The following is a 24833-nucleotide window of genomic DNA, read 5'->3' on the forward strand; positions in this document are numbered from 1 at the left end:
TCTCATTATTCTTCTAGTGGAAAGAAAAACTGTTAGTTGTGTCTTGGAGAGTTCAAAGGAATTGATGTCACTTGGCATCATTATGCATTAATAATTTATATACCTAAAGCAGTTGTCTTTATTGAAAACCTAAGTAACTCCAAGGGAGAATTCCCAAACCCATAGTTTCTCCTGGATCTGACCAGGAATCCATACACTTTCTGCTCCCTCGCTGATGCTCAGTAAACACCCGCTGCTTAGAAGTCTGTATGAATAACTATAATTAGCTAAGCATTGAAAAATCAAAGGGGAGCAAAACCTCATAGATCCTGTCTTCAGACTGGTAGTGGGGGCTTGGGATCACATTAACACACTAGAAATACAGAGTTCCAGAAAAAATAGTGCTCTCATTATTGCAGCGAATTTCATCCCATCAGAGAATTTTCTTCTAAACAAAATGCTTGAAATATGATCTGAATATGATGTTACCCCCAAGATAGAGGAGGTAGCATGTCCTAAGATCTAAGATCTCAGGACAGAAAGGAAGAAGGGGACTGAATGTAGGTCATTGCTACTAAAGCAAAGAGGTGAGTGTGACAGAGCTACAGAACCGGTAGGACCATGCTATGGAGCACCTTGAATGGAGCTCTGTTTTATTGTGCTGGCAAAGGGAAATGCCTCAAGAGGTTTTTCCCTCAGGTTACAATAAAAAGGGAAAGATTTCTGTGATAGCAATGGAGGAAGCAGATCGGAGGGTGCTAGAGTTGTAGTTTGTCTATTAAGGATGCTGCATGGTTTGAACAAAAGATATTAACCTGGCCTGTACTGTAGAGCTGGATGGATGAATTCAATAGAGATTTAGTCTACAGGTGTCTATATACATTTTACATGGATGTCTCCTGGGTTCTAGTTTGACATAAGTGGGATGGACTGTGGAGATATCACATAAGGGGAGAATACTAAAAGATAACAAGGTCTAGGTGAGAAATTCTCTTAGTCTGGAATTAGAAATAGCCAGTCCCTTTTGCAATTCTCTGGTTCTCAAACTTCCCTGAAGATGTTTTTGTAGGTTTCCAGGAAATCTGTAATTACTGGTACTGTCCATGGTTCTGAATCTGGGCTCTGGACTTTCTAGTCTTACCAAAAACTCATAGCCATATGAAGTTATTGAGCACTTGGAATGTGTTTTTTACAATTGGATTTTCTTCAAGCCTAAGGTACACATGAGCTTCAAAGACAGCTCTAAAATAATGAAAAAATAATCATCAATACTTTAAAATATTGATAGCATTAAAACATTTCAGGTAACAAGTAAAACTTTTACTATTTATAATTCATCTATTTTTATTTACTTCCTTAATGCAGCAACTAGAAAATTTAAAATTATATTTGGGAATTGCTGTATAATTTACTCTGGGCACTGCTGCTCTTTACTGGGATCCTATTGTCACCCTATTCCTAGGGCCTTGAGCCTACCAAACTTCTTGCTGTCCAAAGAACATTTCACATTATTCTTTCCTCTTCATTTTTTGTTGCTTTTCTTTTGTACTGGAGATGATCACATTAGTACCTCTTTGTTCATCTCAAATATCTCCCCTATTGTAATGAACTTTCGGAACTCCTTGAGGCAGAATTAAACATTTCTTCCTAAGAGATGCACATGTTCTGTTAGCATCTCAATTCTAGCTAATCCACATGTTTGAGTTTACTTTCTCATTTCTTTGTCTCTCTGGACAGACTATAAGCATCTGCAAAGTATGGATGTAATGCGACTCATGACTCACTGGTTCTCAATTACAGGCATAGTTTGCTGTTCACCAGATATTTGTTGAGCACTAGACCATGCAGTAGGTTGGTCAATAAAGCCCCAGTGTATAACAATTGAAATCTCACATAATAAACAGCTACAGCATATGCTTGGAAATTTTATAGGCAACATTTTGAATCTTATCAACAGCCCTGTGAGATATGCATAATCATTCTCTCTTTTTTTTTTGCAATTTGGAATCCTATAAAAGATCTAATATTGCAAATGAAAGAATTAAGTCCATTGGACTAAATTGCTCCAAGGTCATGTTTTGGTTCTATGTACAATGAAAAGTGGGCTCAAAATGCATATTATATTCTTCTACTCTGAAATGGGGAGAAAGCCTATTTTCTAGATTGTTTTGAGATTAAATGAGATAATGTATGTGAAGTGGACTTTGGGAGCCCATTCACTATGGAGAGATACTCTCTGGTCTAGGTACATGGGGGGAGGGCCAGACTTCGATGATCTCCCATGAGAGGCCTCACCCTCCCTGAGGAGTGATGGAGTAGGATAGGGGGTTGGTGGGGAGAATTGGAGGATGGGAGGAAGTGGGAACTGGGATCAGTATGTAAGATAAGGTTGTTTTTAATTTAAATAAAATTAATAAGAAAGAGTAGGTTTCAGCCGGGCGGTGGTGGCGCACGCCTTTAATCCCAGGCAGAGGCAGGCGGATCTCTGTGAGTTCGAGGCCAGGCTGGACCGACAGCCTCCAAAACAATACAGAGAAACCCTGTCTGGTAAAATCCAAAAAAAAAAAAAAAAAAAAAAAAAAAGAAAGAAAGAAAGAATAGGCTTCATTTCACTTTGACTTCTTCTCACTTGAGACCCAGAGCAACAGAGGCATTTGTAAATGGTCTGCCTGATCTACTTATTGCCCCACACATGCTCATACCCCCATTCACAAGGAGGCCATAAAAAACAAACAATTGAACCCTATGGGGTGATGCATCTTAAACTCGCTCTCTTAATGCTTTCTGTGGCAAGTGGCTCTGGTGATTAAGGGAAGTGAAATAGGGAACTTGTAAATGCAGTTAGTGTTGCAGGTACACGACGCATGCCTGTGTGTGTACATACATGTATGTTGCTTAGGGCTGAAAGGAATAGCAAAGGCAAAGGATCAAGTCTGGAGTCTTCTCTTGTATGTGTTTTGCCGCATTTCCAGAGAACAGTTCTGAGTGTGGATTCCTCTGTATGGCCTATCCTACTGAGGCAGCATGTCTCACAATGAATATCACTTTCTTTACCACCATGGGCTTGGTGGGAAAATGCAAAGGGAGTAAACATTAACCCTATGCCAGTGCCTGTTTATGGATCCTGTGTTGTGACATCAGTCTCCTGGGGATAAAGCATTGAAGTTGTGTTACTCATGGGCTGTGTTCCAGTATGGGAAAGCGATCCTCCCACAGTCTTCACATCCATGCAATTCTTTTGAAAAAGCAGCATGAAGAAATTTCTATGGTACCAACTAGGCTGGGCAATGGATGCCCTGGGCTCATGGGTGGGATGACTTATTCTATTCTGGATGATCTTGGGCCACACTTGTCACGGTAACTACCAAACCAACTCTCTGTCAGTAGTTAGAAGGAACTTCCTTGGAAACCTGAGCATCAGTTTATTTCCAATATCAAATTTACAGATAAGCACTAAGTAGGGTAAAGCTTCCACACTCACATGTTTCCTCAAATGTTTGTCGCAAGTGTCTTCTGACCTATAAGGAAACAAAACTGCATTTAAAGGAACAAAATAGAATGAGTGAATTTAAAGTTTTATGTTATAATTGCATTTTAATCTTTTTCTAAAAGTGGTCTTTTAAATTTAAAGAAGCAAAAATGAAAGAAAAACATGCTTTAAAAAAGATTAGCTAAACAACAGGTTAATTTCTTAAAAATTGACTTGGGATGGATGGTGGTTGTGCACTCCTTTAATCCTAGCACTCAGGAGGCAGAGGCAGGTGGCTCTCAATGAGTTTGAGACCAGCCTGGTCAACAAAACAAGTTCCAGAACAGCTAGGGATGTTACACAGAGAACCCTGGCTCCAAAAATAAACAAACAACAAATTGAACTGAGGACACCATTAACACAGTAACCTCATTAATTATCTTCCAAAATAAAGTATTTAGCTTTAAAAATCTATCCCAATAAATACATTTAAAATGTTAAGGCTGTTTTAAAAATTTTTAACATTATCTTGTCATGAAGTGATTAACCTTTTTCTTGACAACTAGCAATTTTTAATAGAGTAGGTTATCTTACACCAATATTAATAGAAATATCTTATCTTGGAAAAACTATGTATATTTTAAGTGAATGTCTTTGCTATTTGGTAGGACTGTTTGGACATTAACCATGTACCACTTGAGGATTTGTTAATTATTAAAATTACTAAAAAGTCAAAATTCTATAATTGTTATGACTTTAGAATAGCTCCATTCCAGATGTTTACATGCATCTTTTTTTAAACCTTCTCAAAATAAATAAAATAGAAGCAGCAAGATAACTGGGTGGGTAAAGGTCCTTGCTGCCCATACTGGTGATCTAACTTCAATCCCTGCGACTCACATGGTAGAAGGTGAGAACCAAGTCTTAAATGTTGTCCTCTGACCTCCATCTGTGTGCCATGGCATGGGGACCCACACATATACACCCAGTAAGGAAATAAACAAATAAATTTAATAAGCCTTAAACAAACAAAACCAAAACAACCCTTGTCTTTAGTATTTTCCCTAGTTGTTGCCTAGGAGTAGGGGTAGGCAGGTTGTACTGTATTATCTGTCAGATGTGCCTTCTTTAGAGAGAATGCCCATGCTACATTTAAAAAATAAGTGAGAAGCATGTCTTAAACTTCTCTGTATTTACTTCATGGTCCTCCATATAGCAAGTATACAGTGCCCCTTTATAGACCGATGGGGCCAGCCACCCATATGGGGCTCATATAACACACATGGGCATTCCAGCCTGGGGGGGAACATGTAAGAAGCTGCAAGGCAACATTCTTTAGAGAGAGAAAAGTTGGCGTCGTTGGGAGGCTGAGTCTATTCTAACCCTGGCTTACATTTTAAGATTAAGAGAACAGATTCAAATTTGGTATGAACTTTTACGTCTGATATGAAGAAAAAGAGAGAGAAATTCCTTGGACAGAATGTGTAAAATAAGAATGGCCTTTAGCTGCCTGATGCAGAACATTTGGAGAATGCTGGAGCAACTGCAGACTTTCAAAAGGAGGAAATTCCACTTGACTGACCTGCCAGACTGGGTTTTCTCAAAAAACATGAGCAGCAGGCAGTTGTGAATGCCATCACCCAAATGCCAAAGGCTCACGAACTCTGACCCTAAGGCTTATACTGGTTTCTTGTGTTTTAATTAATTTTACATCTGGACAGATGTTTTTGGAAATTGACTTTTCTTCCTGCTTTTTTTCTTTTTTCAGTTGGTCAAGGCCCACAGACTTCTATGAAGCCATGCCCTTACAATATTCATTTGGTTTCTCTCTGTCCCCTCTAAGGTTATAGGTTTCTGGGTCAAAATCAAAACTAGTAAAAATCCTTTTATTTTCTTTAACTTGAGTTTCCCGTAACTTAAGTCTGGTCTCGGTGTTTATCTAACTTTACCTCTTGCAAACATGAAGAGAAATCTCTAATGTGGATAAAGCCTGACCTTAAACATGAGAGTGGGTGAAATTATTCCTTAGCATAAATTAAAGGGTCATGTGTACATATAAAAACTTGGAGAAAACATACTAAAATTAATCAAGGTAATAGGTACTTAATTTAAATTTTGTGTTTGTATGTTTTAAGATACATGACTAGTTGTGATAAGATTAAGAACCTCCCCTTGACCTAAGAGAGATATGCATGGTACCCCGGAGAAGAGGAATGAGGCAAGATCTTCTGAACAGATTGGCAACACTGTGAGGGGAGGGGGGGAGTGGGAGCTGGGAAGAAGAGAGGGGGAGAAGAGGAAGAGAGAGTAGGTCATGGGGGAACAGGAAGGTTGAGTGGGGGGTAGAATAGGAGGAAGAGGGAATCATAGATTAGAAGACAGATCTGGCACCAGTGAGACCTCTAGTGATCTAAAGGGATGACACCAACTGGCAAGCTAAGCAATAGTGGAGAGACCACTTTAAATGCCCATTCCTGATAATGAACTTGATGTCTATAACCATCCTGGAGCCTTCATCCAGTGACTGATGGAAGCAGAGGCAAACACCCACAGTTAAACACTGAACTGAACCCATGGAACCCAGTGACAGAGAGAGAGGAGCGATGAGCAAATTGGCAAAGAATGGTCTGGCAAAACCAGCAGAGACAGCTGATATGAACAAGGGGGGGAGCTCTTGGACCCCAGACTGACAGCTGGGAAGCCATCATGGGACTGATCCAGACCCCCTGAGTGTAAGAGTCAGTGAGGAGGCCTGGGCAACCTATGGGGCCCTGAGCAGTGGATCAGTGTTTATCCCTGGAATACAAACAGACATCGTGTGCCCATAACACAAAGAGGGATGCTCTCTCAGCCTGGACTCTTAGGGGAGTGCCTTGACCCTACCCTGAGTGAAATGACAGACTCTAGATATCCCCTATGTGGAAGGAAGTGGCGATAGGGTGGGAGGCTGGGGGGGAGGGTGGGCCGGTGCAGGAGGAGGGAAGGGAGAGGGAACTGGGATTGACATGTGAAGCAAGCTATTTAAAATTAAAATAATAAAATAAAAAAAGAACCTCCCCTTGTATTTAGGCTGGGCAAGGCATCTAGTATAAAGAATACAGGTTCCCCTGAGCCAGACAACACATTAGGGATAGCCTGTTCTCATTGCTAGAATGACAGATAGACCAAGATAAACAACTATCACATGTATGTAGAAGGCCTAGGTTAGTCCCATAGAGGCTCCCTGTTGTTGGTTCAGATTCTGTGAGCTCCTATGAGCCAGATTAGTCACGTCTGTGAGTTTTCTTGTTCCTTGACCTCTCTGGCTCCTACAGTCTTAGATGACTGGAAGGTGGGTGCCTTTCAGGGTCAGGTAGATGTGAAGGGAAAACAGATGGAACTCCCACAAATCTACAAGGATGACCCCAGCTAAGATTCCTAGCTATAGGAAATACGTAGCCTGAACTGGCCATCTCCTGCTATCAGATAGGTGACTACCCCAGTTGTTACCAGAGAGACCTCAACCAGTGACTGATGGAAACAGATACAAAGACCCACAGCCAGACATTAGGCTGAGCTCAGGGAATCCTGCTGAAGAGAGGGAGCAAGGATTGTAGGAGCCAAAGGGGTCAAGGAATGTTGTGTTTATTTTTACTATGAGTTGCAATGTATTTAAATGTGTATTCCAAACTACAAATGAGGGCTGGGACTATGTACTAGGCTTTGCTGTTTTGCTCAGAGCTCCCATTAAAACCTTGCACATCAAAGTACTTCTCAACAAATACTATTGAGCTAATCTAACATACCCCTCTTTTTCACCCTAGGGTGAGCCAGGTCCTCCTGGTCCTTTTGGTCCCCCAGGAGCCCCTGGCATTGGACAACAAGGAGTGAAGGTAAAGATATTTGCTTCTTTGTCCATAGATAAGTATTTGGGCTGAGAAAGTGAAGTGTAAAGGCTGTGCATTTTCTGTAGCAGTTACATACATTTTTGTTCTTTGGACACTGTAGCCTCATGGTCTCAGATAGTTATCATAGAATAATCAAGATATGTTTTGATTTCATTGGAATGAAATCAAATGTCTCCAAATGTCCCGTCTCTCACAATGCACATGTGGTTCTGTTGGGTTTCTTGGACTTTAAACACTAAAGTGCAAATATACTATTGGGAAGTGTAACATCTTAAAATGTAAACTGTCACCTTGCTCACATTACAAAAGCAAAACCTACAGGCCCAATACACAGAGTGGATAAATTCTGGCAGGAAGATTTGTAAGGATCTGCAAAGGTAGAGAGGAGCATCCTGGGATGCTCCGTGTCACACAGAATATCAAGAGAGACAAGCTATACACTGATTTAAGTGGACATCATGGTCCAGACAATTACACATTAATACAGACCTGAAAGGGAGTAGTTCTACTCAGTATGCTTAGAAGGCAGTCAAGTGCCTCCATGCACAACATTTCAGCGATAACAACATAGAGGCTCCAGGGAAGGTACAACTTATGTGGCAAAGTTACTGGAGAAAGATACTTTGGAAGGAAATCAGTGTGAAACAGTTTAAGAGGAGGTGAAATGGATAGCATGGGGACAAGGAATGGTGGCGTTTTGGGATAGTGGCAGGGAACAGTGTACATCTTATCTTGGCCAGCTCAGAAACAGTTGCAACTCCTCTACTCTACTGCTACACTATCACTTGTAAGTGCTGAAGATACTGGAGATGCTGGGTTGCATTTAGACAAGAGCTGGTGAACATTTTAGGGCAATTTGTTTGTTTCAATTCACATTGAAGCCAGTTAATCTCCTCTAAATATTATTTTTTGTTGTTGTTCTTGGATATGAAAAATTGGGCTATTTTGCGATTTATCCCTGTTGAAATAGCCAGAACTTTTTTTTTTTTTTGGTTTTTACAAGACAGGGTTTCACTGTATTGTTTTGGAGGCTGTCGGTCCAGTCTGGCCTCGAACTCACAGAGATCCTCCTGCTTCTGCCTCCCGAGTGCTGGATTAAAGGCGTGCGCCACCATCGCCCGGCAGCCAGAACATTTTGTATCATCTTACTATTTATTTAAAAACTCACCATGTAATTCTCCTCTTCCTGTCTCAGGGAGAAAGGGGTCAGGAAGGAAGAACAGGGGCTCCAGGACCGATTGGAGTTGGTGAACCCGGACAGCCAGTAAGTAGCCAACAAATGGGAAAATATAATTCTATGTGTTTGTTCTGGCAAAAATAAATGCACAAGTGACTCTACTCTGTATGTTTTTATGTTAAAAGGTACATTGATGATAGAAGTATGTAAGAACCAAATCTACATTACTTTTCATGCTTGAAATAGGCTACATGCATAGTGTGGTAGCTTGAATGTAGTTGGCCCCCATAATCTCTCTCTCTTTTTTTTTTTTTACATTTTTTATTTCTATTAGAAACAAGCTTCTTTTACATGCCAATCCTAGTTCTCTCTCCCTCCTCTCCCCCATAGTATCTTAGGGAGTGGCACAATTAGAAGATATGGCTTTGTTGGACTGGTTATGGCCTTGTTGGAGGAAGTGTGTCACTGTAGAGGCAGGCTTTGAGGTTTCCTATGCTTAGGGTACCTCCCAGTGTCTCACTTGACTTCCTGTTGCCTGCAAGATGCAGGTCGCTCAACTACCTCACCAGTGCAATGTCTGCCTGCAACATCACCATGCTCCCCATCATGGTGATCATGGACTGAACTCTGAAATCGTAAGAGAGCTAGCCCCGTACAGTTTTATGTTATAAAAGTTGCTGTGGTCATGGTGTCTCTTCACAGCATGTATGTGTGATCTTTTCAACTGGTCTTTTCTCATTGTAATCTCTTGTAAGATTAATCAGTTTGGCAAAGAAAAAGAGTTCTCACATGTCAAAGGTTCCTAGGAGGTGACAGATCAGGATTAAGGCCTGATGGTGGTTGACATCACTGTAGTCCTGAGAACATTGGGGCCTGGAATGAGGCTGAGGATCTTCTCATTATGTAATCCTTGAGAATGCTCTAAAGTTAGGATTAGTGATGGGACAAAGATAAAGCCTGTGTTATTCACAGCTTCCACCTTATGTAGCTTTGAAGTTTGCTATTGTTGGAAAAGGAAAAAAGGGTTCTGTCAAGAGAGATCTGAAGAGGAAATGAATAAAACATGACTCTTCTGTTATGAAGTTCTTCATAACTTTTCAAGTAATCTTTATTCTCAGCAAAGAGCTGTAGCTGACTCACTAAGATGGAGGCAAAGGCAGCTAGCCACAGAAGTAGCCTCCCTGTGTGGCTTTGTGACGCATATTGCTTTATGTAATCACCAATAGAAACATGTTTCTTTGTAGTGCCTGTGAATGAAATAGCAGTATATTGTCTGAGGGTTTGTGTTACATGAGTGTGTGTGTGTGTGTGTGTGAGTGTGTGTGTGTGTGTGTGTGTGTGTGTGTAGGCATGCATGTTGGGGGTGGACACTCATGTGCCATGGCATACATACGAGTCAGTTCTTTACATTCTTCGTGGGTTCTAGGAATTGAACTCTATTTGTCTGACAGCAGCAATCTTCTTTACCTATTAAGCCTTCTCCCTGGCCCCTAGGTTCTTCTTTTTGGGGGATGGGGTGGGAGGGGATTGAGACAGGGTTACTCTGTGTAGCCCTGGCTGTCCTAGAATTTGCTGTGGAAACGAGGCTGGACTTGAATGCACAGAGATTCACCTACCTTCTGAGTGATGGGATTAAAGGCATGTACCACCGCTACCCAGTGACACCTATCTTCTTTTCTTATTTAACATTTTTTAAATTTAATCCTTTCTCATTTTACATACCGATCCCAGTTCCCACTCCCTCCTCTCCTCTCTCTCACCACCTTCCCCTATCCACCTCCCACCCACTCCTCAGAGAGGCTAAGGCTTCCCATGGGAGTCAATGATGTCTGGCACATCATTTCCAGGCAGGACCAAGGCCCCGCCCCCTATATCTAGGCTGAGCAAGGTTTCCCTCCAAAGAGAATGGGCTCCAAAAAGACAGTTCAACCCCCAGCGATAAATCCTGGTCCCACTGCCAGTGGCCTCACAGACTGCTTAAGCCACACAACTGTTTCCCATGTTCACAGGACCTAGTTTGGTCCTATGCATGTTCTCCAGTTGTCAGTTTGGAGTCAGTGAGCTCCCACTAGCTCAGGTCAGCTGTTTCTGTGGGTCTCCCCAAAATGGTCTTGACCTATTTGCTCATATTATTGTTCCTCCCTCTCTTTGACTGGACTCTGGGAGCTCGGCCCACTACTTAGCTGTGGATCTCTGCATCTGCTTCCATCAGTTGCTGGGTGAAGGTTCCCCAATGATAATTCAGTAGTCATTAATCTGATTGCAGAGAAAGACCAGTTCAGGTACCCTCTCCATTGATGCTTAGGGTCTTAGTTGGGGTCATCCTCATGTATTCCTGGGAATTTCCATAGTGCCTGGTTTCTCACTAGCCCCATAAAGACTTCCTCAGTCAAGATATCTCTTTCATAGTATGTACTCACTCATAAGTGGATAATAGACATAAAGCAAAGGATAACTAGCGTATAGCTCATGACCCCAGAGAATCTAGGTAACAAGGAGAACCTAAGAGGGACATACACGTATCCCCCTCAGAAAGGGAAATAGACAAGATCTCCTGAGAAAATTGGGAGCATAATGGGGTGGTGGTGGAAAGCAGAAGGCGAGGGGAGGGGAGGAAGATGGGGGAGGGAGAGGAGAACATGAGGGAACTGGACTGTGGAGATAGGAGAAGGACATAGAGGGAGAACAAAGAAAGAGATATCTTTATCCAAATGTCTTAACAGTGATGGAAATCTGCATTACATGTTAATTCCACTGTCTACCATTAGCAATTGTGCCCTTTGAAATGTCTGCAGTCTGTTTACAATTTCTTAGTAATTTATCCTTTATCCAGCCACACTATACCTTGACTGCAAATGAAGGCTTATGCTTCTTGCAACAATCCTACCTTTGCCTCTTTAGCACTGGCCACAGAAGTCCATCTGCTCTTCCCTTGTGGCCAAGGCAGAAATGGCTACAGGGTCATCTAAGTCTATGTAGGCTGACACAAACTATTTCAAATAGCCCTGGCCAAGGCTGTGTCTTCAAGACCCAGGGGGATCACTGTGTAATTCTCTCAAGATGCCCATAAGTGATGGCTGTGGTGGCATAAGGATTGTAAGTTCGGCTACTTGATTGACAGTCCATTTTTTTTTCTGGGAAGCCAGAGCAGCAAGGGAGTCCAACGTTTGCTAATTAGAGAGTCTGACTGCCCCAGCCCTCAAGTGATTTGCTCATTTAAGGGAAATGATCATCAGGAGTGCTTAAGAACTTAAAGAAGTTCTCATTTACTCTAATAGTGATTTAACTGCTTCAACAGTCCCTAACACCTGCCCAGTGCCTCAGGGAGTGGAAAATCCTCTTCTCCAGTTTTCTGGGCTATGGAAGCAGCTTATACAGGCCTATACAGAGTGTACCTCTAATTTTTGAGCCCTGAGATGTTTGCTGTTTCTCTGGGCTCAGATATGCCTTTATGATTCTTGTCTGTCTGTTTTGTAGCTAGGACACTTTCACAGTGTTGTCAGAACATGCAATTCTTGTTTTCAATGCTACAGCTATGCGAATTATGCTGACACTGTGATGGTTTGTGATTTAATTGGAAAGGAAGTTGATAACAAAGGTGAGGAAAAGCCCAGCACAAAAATGTTGTGTGAAATGTCATCATCATCATCATCATCTTCATCATAGTAAAATCAACTGTGTAAATTTTGTAATTATTTAGAAGGAGCAAGAAAATTGGGGAGGATTCTGCTGAAATCGCTTTGCTTTTGCCTCTTTGCCTGATGGTTTCTGGTGACCTCAGGGTTAGGACTACTCTTGGTGTCACAGTAATGTAAGTGTGTTGATAGTCGAAGTTGTTAAGAGAAGCTTTTTCTTTGCTAGCCGCTTTGGTTTATCTCCCGCCAGTTGCCTGGGCTCTGCCGCTTTGTAGTCCCCAAATAAACACAGAAGACGCTGTATTAATTATGAAGCTGTTGGCCTTGCTTGTTTCTTACTAGCTAGCTCTGACTTAAGTAATTACCCCATAATTGTTAATCTAAGTATGTTTCTTACCGGAGAATAGTTCCAGGCTTCCTACCCCCATGGCGTTACATGTTGACTCCCTGTGTTTCTCCTTCCCAGAGTTCTCCTGGACTCCTAGTCCCTCCTATCTTGGTTCCCTATAGGCTCAACAGTACTTTATTGACAAATGCACAGGACTTCCCCCAACACGAAGTAGCATTTGAGCTCCAATATCTAACTCTGAACTGTTAGATATTGTCTCTAGAGTGGTGCTTATCTGGTACCTATAACTAATTCATAAAAAGTAAATCGGCCAAGAGTCTCCAGGAAATTCCTCTGTGTATGCAAGGTTATGCAGGGTACTTTCAATAAAAAGTATTCTCTGAAGTAGAACTCTAATTATTTTGAGGTTAAAAATAAAATAGTTGACACGGTTTGAAGATAACGGCCAATTTTTGCTATGCATTAGCACATTTACCTCTAATGCCTGATTTTATTAAGGGAAGAAATACTATAAATACAATGAGTAATCATATTTTATTTCATTGTTAATGTAGCCATAAAGATTTCACTGATGAGACTGTACTAATTACGTTCCTGCATTATACATATATTTGGTAAAGTCTGTTGTAGTTGTAATCGCTTCTCATAGCTTTTACAAAAGACAGTGAGATTATTTATGTAAGCCTTTCTGTCTTTAAAAGGTGATACACAGGTCTGAGGATGTAGTAGTTCAGTGGATAGAATGCTTGCCTAACATACAGAAGGCTCTGGGTTCAATTCCTAGCACTACATAAACTCACGGTGGTGGTTCAGGCTGTATCTCAGGACTCAGGAGCTAAAGGCAGGAGGATCAAGAGTTCAGGGTCATCCCCTGTTACAGGATTTCCAGGTGGGTCTGGGCTACATGAGATCTGATCTAAACAAATACATACACAAATTAAAGTCAAAAAATAAAAACGAACTCTTACATTAGTTTTGGGGAGATCATAAGCATGGGGGGGTTGAGGACTGAGAACTGAATGTAATTGGGTGCATTATGTGAAATTTCCATACTATCAATAAAATTTACGCTAAAAATTAAAAATAAAGCTGGTGCTTGACCATTTGCAAATATACATTTTTGTAAAATGGTAGTTTGCAGTGCCTAAAAAATTGAGAGAATCATTCTTCTAGTTCAAGTGCCTGCTATTTCTCTTCTCTAGTTAATACCCACCTTCCTCCATTTCTCCTTAGCTGAAGAACCTGAGAGCACACTAAATGGTATGGAATGTTACTCCGGCTTGTGGTGATTAAGCCTTGGATCACTGGTTTTGAAATCACTTAACCTTGTACCCATGAGCACCAGCTCTGTCCTCAGGGCATGGAAACAAGAATTACATGGAGTGCCAAGACTCTTGCTTTCACCTCAGCTGACATGTTCTAGAAATGCAGAGAAGGAAGGAAGGGGGCTGGTGTTGGTTCTGTTCAGTGAGCCTCTCTCCACACTGTTCAGTGTAAGACAATCCTCCAGAGACTGGATTACGTGCAGGCTTCCAGAAAAAGACCAGAGTAGCAGTTAAGGGACTCAAATCCATGTCTTCTTATCAACCCTAGCAAGTGTGTATTGGGTAATTAAAACTTAGGACAGCATTTAGCCCACAGCTGTTATATGTAGTACAACTTACTGTTGTATTTCAATCTAAAAGTCACTGAAATCAGTTTTAGTTATCATAAAAGACTATTTACTTCCCAAGACCAGGAGTGGGTGTGTCTGCTATTCCTAGACCCTCAGTACTTTACCTACCGGGTATTCAATGTATTAGCATTCTGTTGCTGTGCTAAAATGCTGTTACTGGAGAAGCTTGGTAGTGGTAGGGGTGGGAGTATTTCAGCTTACAGGTTATAGTCCATCACTGAGGGAAGCCATCCGTGGTGTAACCCCAGGAACTGATGCAGAGGCCATGGAGGGAGAGCATCTTACTCATTTGCTGCCCATGTATTGCTCAGAGTGCTTTCTTACACAACTTAGGACTACCTGCCCAGTGTTAGTACCACCCATAGTGGTCAGGTCACCCATTCATATCAATAATTAGTCAAGAATAAATACTCCACAAACATTCCCACAGTCCAGTCTGGTGGAGGCAATCCCCTGTTTGCAGTTTCTCTGCATAAGTGACTCTACTTTGTATCAAGTTGACAAAAATTAAGCCAACACAATTGACCCCTTGTCAACTTGACACACAAATACCACTGCAAACCTCTGCAGCAGAGGCATAAGAATTGAAAGGGTTGTGGGGATCACCTGAGGCCTGGCACCATGAGGCAGGGTTGGAGTTCCTGAGGTTAGGAGGTGATTGGTAAAAGTCCAGCTTCAGTTACTATGGAAGACTCATGCTATTGAATGATCATGAAAGAGGCTGAGGCTTGGTACATGGTAGCAGGGTTAGGGTTCCTGAAAAGGCCTGGAAAGACCATTCGTGGACGAGGAAGCCTCAGTTACAGTGGAGACCCTTGCATATGGGAGAAGACAGGACAGTGAAATGACCACTAAAGACAGTGACAGATGCCGAGTGGAGCTGGCCTGAGCCCAAGAGTCCTTTGGAGTTCCGAAGATCACGAGTTACAAATATCACACATTGATCTACAGGATTTGAACTATACTGCTAAACTTGGGTTTTGCTGTGATCTGATTGTAATAATAATAGTATGTAACTTTCTTTGGATTTTAGAGGAGTCCACAGATTAAAGATTTTTGAGTTCTAAATAGAACATGGACTTTTGAAGTGTTGGAAACTATGAAGATTAGGAATTTTAAACTTTGAGGCTGTTTTATATTTTGTTATTAGCATGAGCTCTTGAGAACAAACAATAAATGAAAGGATATGATTATAGATGCAGAGTTGACAAGGAGTCAGTTGTATTGCTTAATTTTTGGCAACTTGACCCACACTAGAGTCATCTAGGAAAAAGGAACCTCAGTCGAGGGGCTTTTCCCATTAGATCAGCCTGTGGGCTGGCCTGTGGGGGCATTTCCCTAGCTGTTGATTGATGTGGGAGCACCCACACTACTGTGGGCGGTGCCATCCCTACTCAGATGCATCTAAGCCACATAAGAAAGCCAGTAAGCGCCATGGTTCCTGCTTCAGCTCCCGCCTTCAGGTTCCTCCTTGAGCTGACACCAGACACCATAGCTTTCCTCGATGATGGGCTGTGATTTTCAAGTCAAATAAACCCTTTCCTCTCCAGGTTGCTTTTTGAAATGGTGGTTTATCACACCAGTAGAGAAGCAAACTATTAAATTTGGTGACTGTTTGTTGAATGAATAAGTGAACTCAATACAAATGTTCCTCTTATTTAATGTAGTTTTGTTTTTCATGTGTTTTATCATTAGTGCTTTTGTTGTTAAATTGTGTAATATTAGTTTGGAACTTCTCAGTTTAGCTTGCAAGGCAGTTTTTATGCTCATTTTAATTTTTTCTCTAATTAATTGCTTGCCCATTAGAGTAAACTGTCATAGATATTAGACTTTTGATTAAGGTTTTAGGTTAAAAGATAGCTTTCCCATAAGCATTGCAATTTAAATTAAATTCTATGTTAGCTTGTTCTTTTAATTAAGTCTTTACTAAGTAGGCTATGCATAAATAACAAAGACCAACATTTAAAATATGAGATATTTAAAAAAGCAAACAAAAATGTGTTAAAGACCAGATAAAATAGGTTTATTTTGGTTTTTGAGACAGGGTCTCTCTAATGTAGTCCTGGCTATACAGACAGGGCTGGTCTTGAACTCATAAAGCTCCACCTGCCTCAGTCTTCCAAGTTCTGGGGTTTAGGGCATGCACCATCAATCACGGCTTGTTAATCATTTTCTTGCATGAGGATGTGTGACGCATATCACGCTGAGTCCTGCCCCGCCACCACTCTTGTGAAGAAAGCATCTCTAAAGATTTTGGCATGTGTGCAGGCGGCCTGAGCTCCAGTCTCATAACTGTCCATCAATTCCTTTACCCTCTCGTCATCTCCTCAGTGCCCCAAACCAGGAATATTTTAATTTTTATTCATTTTTATCTATACTGGCTTTTGTCTGCATGTGTATCTGTGAACCATATGTATGTCTGATATCCAAAGAGGCCAGAAGAGAGTGCTGGATCTCTTGGAACAGGAGTTACAGACAGTTGTGAGACACCACGTGGATGCTGGTAATCAAATCAGGTCCTCTGGAAGAGAAGCTCTTGACATCTGACCATCTCTTATCCCTCAAGATAGTTTTCAATGGTTAAAAAGATTCCCTCCTCTTGGGAGATGGGGAGATGAATAGAAAAGGGGAAATTGTTGGAACAGAACTTCAGCTATTTCCTCTAATAGATGGATTGAAAGGGTCAAGGGAGTTGACCTGTGATAGTAGTCTACTGAACTGCCAGCAAGCTTCAAAGCCAGTACGCTGCCCCACAATGATGCACATCTGTGACCTCTGTACTGTTGGTGTGGAGACAGGTAGATCCTGAGGCTCACTGGCTAGCCAGTGTAGACAGAAACAACCAGCTCCAGGTTCAGTGAGACATCACATCTCAGAAAGTAAGGCGAGAGCTGAAGAGATGGCTCAACAGTTAAGAGCATGCATTGCTCTTGTGGGGACTCAAGTTCAAATCACAGCACCCATGTCAGATGGTATCACAACTACCTGTGACTCCACTTTCAGGACACACACACACACACACACACACACACACACTCACACACACTCATGCGCACATGCACACAGTGAAACAAAATGCCTAGTTTTGATGCAAACCCGTGTTGTCTTTCGGGTTCCCATGAGTGGGTTTTCTGGCAACCTACTTTGCACTGCTTTGATTTCTGTTTGAGAAGCCCTTACTTCTCCTGGTGCCTTTCTGAGAGAAGCTATGAGGACTTCTTAAAACCACTGGGACTAAACACAATGTTCCCCCATTAGTGATCTTAGGAAGATACAGAATTTATGCACAAAGTTGTCTGTGAGTTCTCCCAGCTCCAAAACTAACTCGAGTTTGTCAGGTCACAAAATGGGAACAGAAGTCATGCTTCTCATAGGCCTGGGAGAGTTTCTCCTAGGCTCTCCTGAATTTACTCAAATGAGTAAGTGTCTCTGTCCTGCTGAATTCTTTGTCTCACAGGATGTGTTTCCTTACCCTTATTCAGAGCATTACTTATTTCCACTTTCTTCTAATTTGAAGTCAGTGAGAAGCTCGTAGACCTTACAGAGAGAAGGAATATTGAATCAAGTGAGGATCCTCTTACTCACAAGTCCTCACAGCTTTCCGTGTGGATCGCACTAGAAGGATTCTTACTAAAAACGGAGCAGGACTACGTCATCGCCGTGTCTGTGGGAATGGAAATTAACCACTTCCGGGTGTTTTTCTCCCATCTTACCACGGCCCATTCTCACCCCTGTTCTCTTCCCCACTTTCTCCCACCCTAACCAGGGTCCCCGTGGTCCCGAGGGAGCGACAGGAGAGAGGGGCCCACCAGGAGAAGGATTTCCAGGACCGAAGGTAACAACAGCTTCTGAACCACTGGAAAACGTACTTTGTCTTATATAGCCATGAATTACAATCGGTGGGAAGCCAAGTGTTCTCCTGGCCATTTTCACCCTACTAAGTAAAAGAATATGCAAATTTCTCCATAACATGGAAGCACATAAGCATGAAATTTCTAATTACAAAGTAAATAATCAACAGACTTGCAATTTGTGTAATTACTGTGTATTAATTAGAAAATTATCTTAGTTTATAGGCACTAAAGCTACATGCATTTGTTTTGGTCCAGAAGTTAGATTACTGAGTGTAGCTATGGCAACCCTTGGATCACAGCTTTGTTTTACTAAACTCAAGTAAGAAAGAGAATCTAACACCCAGTTTTAATAGTATTGCTGTCAGCAACATAAAAAGAAAAATCTCATCACAAAGAAAGAACAAGACATTCTAAAAGACCCTCCTGTTGACCTGGATTTGGGAAAGCAGGCTTCCTACTGCTTCCTGTACCCTTGTTCTTTCTGTAAAGGTCCAAAATAGCAGGTTCTTCAAGCTTCATGAACCCTTGATAACTGTTGCAATGACTCAGCTCTGTTGTAGTCTGAAAATAGCCACAAACAATGTATAAATGATAGCATGTGGCTGACCAATAAAACCATATTAACAGAAGTAGGCAGTGGGGTCTGCTTAGTGGTCTGTGGTTGGCCAACCCCTGGTCTTCAGTTTACAGCTTATCTGCCTAAAGACACATTGAAAATAGTTTTCTAAGGTATTTTGGGCCCTAGCCACAAAATATCAGAATAAGAGACATGTTTGGAATCTTTCTTTATTTCTAAAGTCTCTCTCTGAAACATACATGTTGAATTACATACATAATCCTGAGAGTTGAGAGCTCTCCAAGTGTCTAACAACATCTCACTTGCCATTCTTTTAAGTCAGTGATGTCTGATCTCTCAACTACAGCCGGATGCTCTAAGCATCTTTTTGTTTGTTTGTTTGTTTTTTACGAGACAGGGTTTCTCTGTATTGTTTTTCAGGCTGTGGTTCTGCCTGGCCTCGAACGCACAGAGATCCGCCTGCCTCTGAAGCATCTTATTCTTATACCTCTCTACCATGATCAGTATTAGTACCCATGAGAAACCCACATTTGAAGAGGGGAAAGCAGTGAGCTAAAACAACAGGCATCGAATTGTGAGTGATAGGTGGGCAAAAGTTTTCAAAGTTGTCATTTTTAAAACTGGAATGAATGTGTGGGATACGGTGACAAATGAAAAGCCTTTGACTATCCAAGGAACCATTTTTAAGAAGGCAGATCAAATGCCGTTTACTTCAAAACGTTACATGTAGTTTCTTAAATATTTTTGGTATGTTGTAGATTTCTACTTATGTCTAACTGAAGCAATTTGGAAAATTCGAATAGAATATTTCTCTTTATAGCTCTGTGTGTTAAAGCCAAGGAAGGGATGAGAATATTATGCTAAATACTAAGATATTAGAAAGTACAATATTCCAGGGCATGCCTCAATGGCATATCCGACATATTTTATACTATATAAAGGTGATACAGTGGGAGGCTGGAGAGATTGCTCAGTAATTGAAGAGTACTAGCTGCTCTGCCTGAGGACCCAGGTTTGCTTCCCAGCACTTACATGGTGGTTCATGACCACATGTAACTCCAATTCCAGGAGACCTGATGCCCTCTTCTCACTCTGATGGCATCCAGAATGCTCATGGCACACATACATACAGGCAAATCACCCAAGTATATATCAGCATATATATATTTGATATGCACTCTGGAGTAGTAGTAATAATAACTCAGGGCAGTATTGGCTCCTGACTTATCAAGGAAAGGACACAGGATCCTCAGTGATGCTTTCAGATCAAGTATACATGATTGCATTCTGAGTAAAACTTGGAACACTTGCTGGGTGTTGGTGGTGCACGCCTTTAATCCCAGCACTCGGGAGGCAGAGGCAGGCAGATTTCTGTGAGTTTGAGGCCAGACTGGCGAGTTCCAGGACAGTCTCCAAAACAATAAGAGAAACCCTGTCTCGGGGAAAAAAAAAACAAAAAACAAAAAAAAACTTAGAACATTTTATTTTCCCATCAGGCAGATTAATAGGAGTTTAGATAGGTAGCTAAATTGTAAAGGTGTAGGAAATAAGTAAATTATGGTGTTTGTTGTATTTCTATGTCTGTGATAACATATCCTGATAAAAAGTGACTTACAGGATGGAGCTTATTATAGCTTAGAATTTCAGGTTAGAATAGATCATAGCAAGGAAGTCACTACAGCTGGAGCTGGAGAGAGCTGGTCACATCACATCCACAATCAAGAACAAAGAGAGAATGGATTCACACATATTCTTTTCTTACCTGCACATGCTCAGTTCTATTTCTCCACTCATACAGTTCAGGATCCCCTCCTTAGGGACTGGTGTCACCCACAGTGGGCTGTGTCTTTCCATATCGATTAAGTGACTTAAGGCTAGTCCTCCCAGACATGCCAACAGGAACCCAATGTAGACAATCTTTAGTTGAGACTTTTCCCAGGTGACTCTACATTGTGTCAGGTTGAAAATTAAAGCTAACCAACACACATGGCTGTAGAGAGGAGTGTAGTTATATTTCCCTGTTTCTTAGGAAACAGTCTTAGTGTTTACTCTTGGTTCTAGCAAATGTATTAACTGAATATCACTTCTGATTTATTCATGTGGCTTCTTTTCCCCATAAAGGCACAGGGTAATAAGACTTTATAGATATAACACTAATATCAGGGCAAGCCAGATAGAATATGTTATTATCTATCTTATTCAAGAGTTTCCATAAATCCTTATAACCTTACATTTTTAGTGGAGTTTTAAAAATTCAAACATCGAATCAGTGATCCAGTTCCAACAAGGATTAGTTCACAAGAGAGACAAATTTTCCTTGTCACAATGGATCCATTTTCATCATTAGTAAGGAAGAGGCTTGCTATCATTAGTCACACTCCATGATTGATTGGTTCTCTGATGGTATTGGAACTTAGCTCTTTTTCTGCTTGAGTGGTGCTGTATACGTGCCTTTCCTAGACAGACCCATTCCTGTTTAAATGTTAAAACCAAACCTTTTGAAAATCTCAAATTTAGAATTAGCCATTTTGAACAGTGAGTTTGGATGCTTGATTTAAAAAATTAATCTGACCTATAATTTCCAGTAACCACAATGTAAACTCTTAAGGGTGGGCTAGGGGGAATGTGAGGGAGTGGGGGATGGCGAGAGGTGGGTGGGAGGGAGAACTGTGGTTGGAATGTAAAATGAAATAAAAAGTAGTCTTACTTTTCTTTGTGCACTGATACCTTTCCAATTTGCTTTTAGGGTGAAAAGGGTTCTGAAGGACCAATTGGCCCACAAGGATTGCAGGGCCTGTCAATCAAAGGGGATAAGGTATTGAATATAAATTATATCATGAAAGCCATTATAAAGTAAAATTATTTTTGACATTGCTCTTTATTCATGTGCAATTTGAGTTGCATATAATAAGACAACCATCCCACACAGGTATCTAGGTAATTATAAACTAGCGAGTGTGAGGTATTTTACCATGTAGGATGAATTATAATGTGAAAATTCACATTCTCTATATTTCAAATAATTCTTCACTTATTTGAGTTCTAACTTGCCAGGCACTCTGTAATCAGCAATACCTCTTTGAAACCAGATATTAGCAAAAGATACTTCCTGGCAAACAACACAACTGTTGATGGGGAGAGAAAAGGGAAGGAGAACCGATGCAATTACATTGTGATCTCTAAAATTAAAAAAAGATACTGACTATAACATATCACATGAATATGTATCTATGAATCTGTATATCTGTTCTTACATTCTTGGACTGTTGCTAAAAAATATTACCTTAAAATCAAAAAATATTACCTTAAAAAGAAGCTAGAGTAAGGGAACTTGTTTAAGAAAACTAGCTCTGCTGTCCTTTAGTAGGGATCTTCAGAGCCTGTCTCATGTTAGGCAAAGGTTATTGGGCTATTGCAGTGATGGAGACCCATGCTGTTGGAAGCCAGTCCCAACTTAGAACAAGGATGCAAGAATTTCCATAGAATTTGAGCTTGTGTTGGGAGGTTAGAGGCCCATTCTCAAAAGTACACGCTGGCATTGGATTGGATGCTCTTGGAGGTTGGAGATTGTCTTATGATTATTTTAATGAGTCTCCTCTAGAAGTTGCTGGAAAATAGTGGGTGAGTGGTGAATGGTTAAATTTTTAAAAAGTAGAAGCACTCAATTGTGGACAATATTTGGGATGTCTGACCATTTCCTGAGATTTGAGCATTATTGTTATTGTTATTATCATTAATTTGCATGGGTTCTGACATGATGACAGAATACTCTTGCTTCTCTATGGTCCATAACATTGCCTGGTGTTTGTGGTTTATGAGCTCGTATTCAACCCTGCAGCCCCACTGTCTGGTCCTAACCATCAGAATCTGCTTTATAACTCCTTAGTTATTTGTTTACATTAAAGGGCTTGGTGATTAGGAGTGGAATTGAAGTTGGTGACATAAGATACTAGAAGTTGATCAGACCCTAAAGAGCAGTGGAGAGTGAAAGTTGTCAGAGGGAGAAGAGATAAGATATATGTCGTATGTGTGTGTGGTGTGTGTATACATACACATCATATACATAATTAAAAGGTCATGAATTTTAGAAGGAGTTGACGGCACAAGAGTAGTTGGGAGAGAGAAGGTAGGATAGATACAACATAAATACAACATTCATGTATAAACTTGCAGGAAAAAGATAAAACAGATGTAAAGAAAGATGTATGAAAAACTAGAGTCCTCATGTCAATAATGGGTTATTTATCTGTCATGCTCTAGGCATATCATTATATTACTTATGCTAGAATAACAACTGATAAGATTATCTCAAGTGTTGAATTTCAGTCATGAGTGATATATTCTTTTCTGACAGTATTTAATTAGCAAAAGTAATGATAAACAGTGAGTCATGCAAATTTAGAATCTAATATAATTCTTGGTTCAAATAGCTCAGCTCCAAGTGTAACTACAGCTCTAAAATGCTTCTTTCTTCCTTTGGAGTTGTGAGAACATGGTGGTTGTTGTGAGCTCAGTGTCTTAACCCTCCAAGTGTTACTGTGGGATGGCATTTGTGCTTTTGCATCTGGAGGCTTCTTTGGGGGGAAAGGGTCAGGAAGTTTTTGCTTTATTTTATTTTAAAACAATCTTGTCTCATTTTACATACCAATCTCAGTTCCTGCTCTCTCTCCTCCTCCTGATTCCTCCCACACACACCTTCCCCCAACCCCACCTCCTCTACTCCTCAGAGAGGGTAAGGCTTCCTATTGGGGAGTCAACAAAGTCTGGTACATCACTTGAGGAAGGATCACTATTTCTAGGCTGAGCCAGAGAGAATGGCCTGCAAAAAGCCAGTTCAAATATTAGCAATAAATCCTGGCCCCACTGCCAGTGGTCCCATAGACTGCCTAAGCCACACAACTGTCACCCACATTCTGAGGGCCTAGTCTGGCCCTATGCAGGTTCTCCAGCTGTCAGTCTGGAGTCAGTGAGCTCCCACTAGCTCAGGTGAGCTGTTTCTGTGGATATCCCCAATGCGGTCTTGATTCTTTTGCTCATATTATCACTCCTTCCCCTCTTCACTGGACTCTGGGAGCTCTTCCCAGTGCTCACATCTGGAGTTTATGCAAAGAAAATTTTGAAATATCTGGACACTATCACATAGAAAAGTTCTTATTTGCTGCTCTCTTACAAACCAACTCTGTTCACTTTCTCCTTACTGGTCTTTTCTCTTTTCCTATTAGTTTAAATAAGACATTAGATTCAGAAACTTTTGTGTGTGATTCAGGTGACAATGTAGTACTCCTAACTTAATGCTCACAGATACATAATTGGTTAAAAAAAACAATGTACTTATGACACAGATATTTATTGATTTATTTTCTTTAATAAAATTATTGTGTACATGGTACTGTGTAACATAAAGACATTTTCATTCAGGTATATATTAGATGTTGGGCATATTCCCCTTCCCATAATCCTCCTCTCTCAAGTCCAGGAGTTCCTACATATAGTTGTGCTTCTACTTTCAAGTCAAGATTTTATGTAACACATAAAATCTAAGGCATGAACAAGAGAAAACATACAATATTTGACTTTTGAAGACTATCTTAATTCTCTTTGCATCATTCTCTCCAGTTGTATCCATTTAAAAACATTTATTTGTTTATTAATTACCTGTTGTAGTGGTCAGAGGATACCTTTGTGGATGGAGTTGCTCTTCTCTTTCCACCCTTACCTGGGTTCCAGGGGTCATATTTGGGTCTCCAGGCTTGTATGGCCAGCACCTTTAGTCACTGAATCATCTTGTTGGCCTAGTGGTTTCCATTTTTAACAAGTTGGGGGCTGGAGAGTTGACTCAGCTGTTAAATGGGTGGCACAAAACCAAAAAATGTGTTTTGCAAATGACATAACTTCATTCCTTATGGCTGTTTAAGAGTTCCGTTATGTATGTACACCACATTTTCTTAACCGATTTCTGTGTTGTTAGACATCTAAATTGGTTTCTTGACTTAGCTATTATGAATAGTTCTAGAGCAAACACTGATGACAACATAGACATTAATGTGTAAATTCTGCAAGAAGCTGGTCTTTGCTTTCTTTACTGACTACTTACAGATCATTGGTTTTGAATTGGATTCTGGACTCAGCAGACTTGAAACTAACTACTGTCATCTTGTCATTTTTTAAGGTCGTTTAGGTAGTGGAGACACAGAAAGGAGTTTTAAAGATGATTAAACCAGACAAGACATG

The 24833-nt window shown here is 40.8% G+C and overlaps 1 protein-coding gene across 2 annotated transcripts in view; it reads left to right on the top strand.

The window, feature by feature from the left end:
- The window catches only part of Col28a1 (collagen type XXVIII alpha 1 chain), a 185542-nt gene that overhangs the window by 67138 nt on the left and 93571 nt on the right, over positions 1–24833 (top strand). For both annotated transcript variants that reach the window (XM_040728558.1, XM_040728559.1), the window contains 4 exons: positions 7252–7320; positions 8531–8599; positions 17938–18006; positions 21349–21417. In XM_040728558.1, coding sequence (XP_040584492.1) covers positions 7252–7320; positions 8531–8599; positions 17938–18006; positions 21349–21417 — 276 coding nt within the window. The remainder of the gene's footprint in view (positions 1–7251; positions 7321–8530; positions 8600–17937; positions 18007–21348; positions 21418–24833) is intronic.

Source organism: Mesocricetus auratus, unplaced genomic scaffold, assembly GCF_017639785.1.
Source record: "Mesocricetus auratus isolate SY011 unplaced genomic scaffold, BCM_Maur_2.0 Super-Scaffold_100019, whole genome shotgun sequence".
Lineage (NCBI taxonomy): Eukaryota > Metazoa > Chordata > Mammalia > Rodentia > Cricetidae > Mesocricetus > Mesocricetus auratus.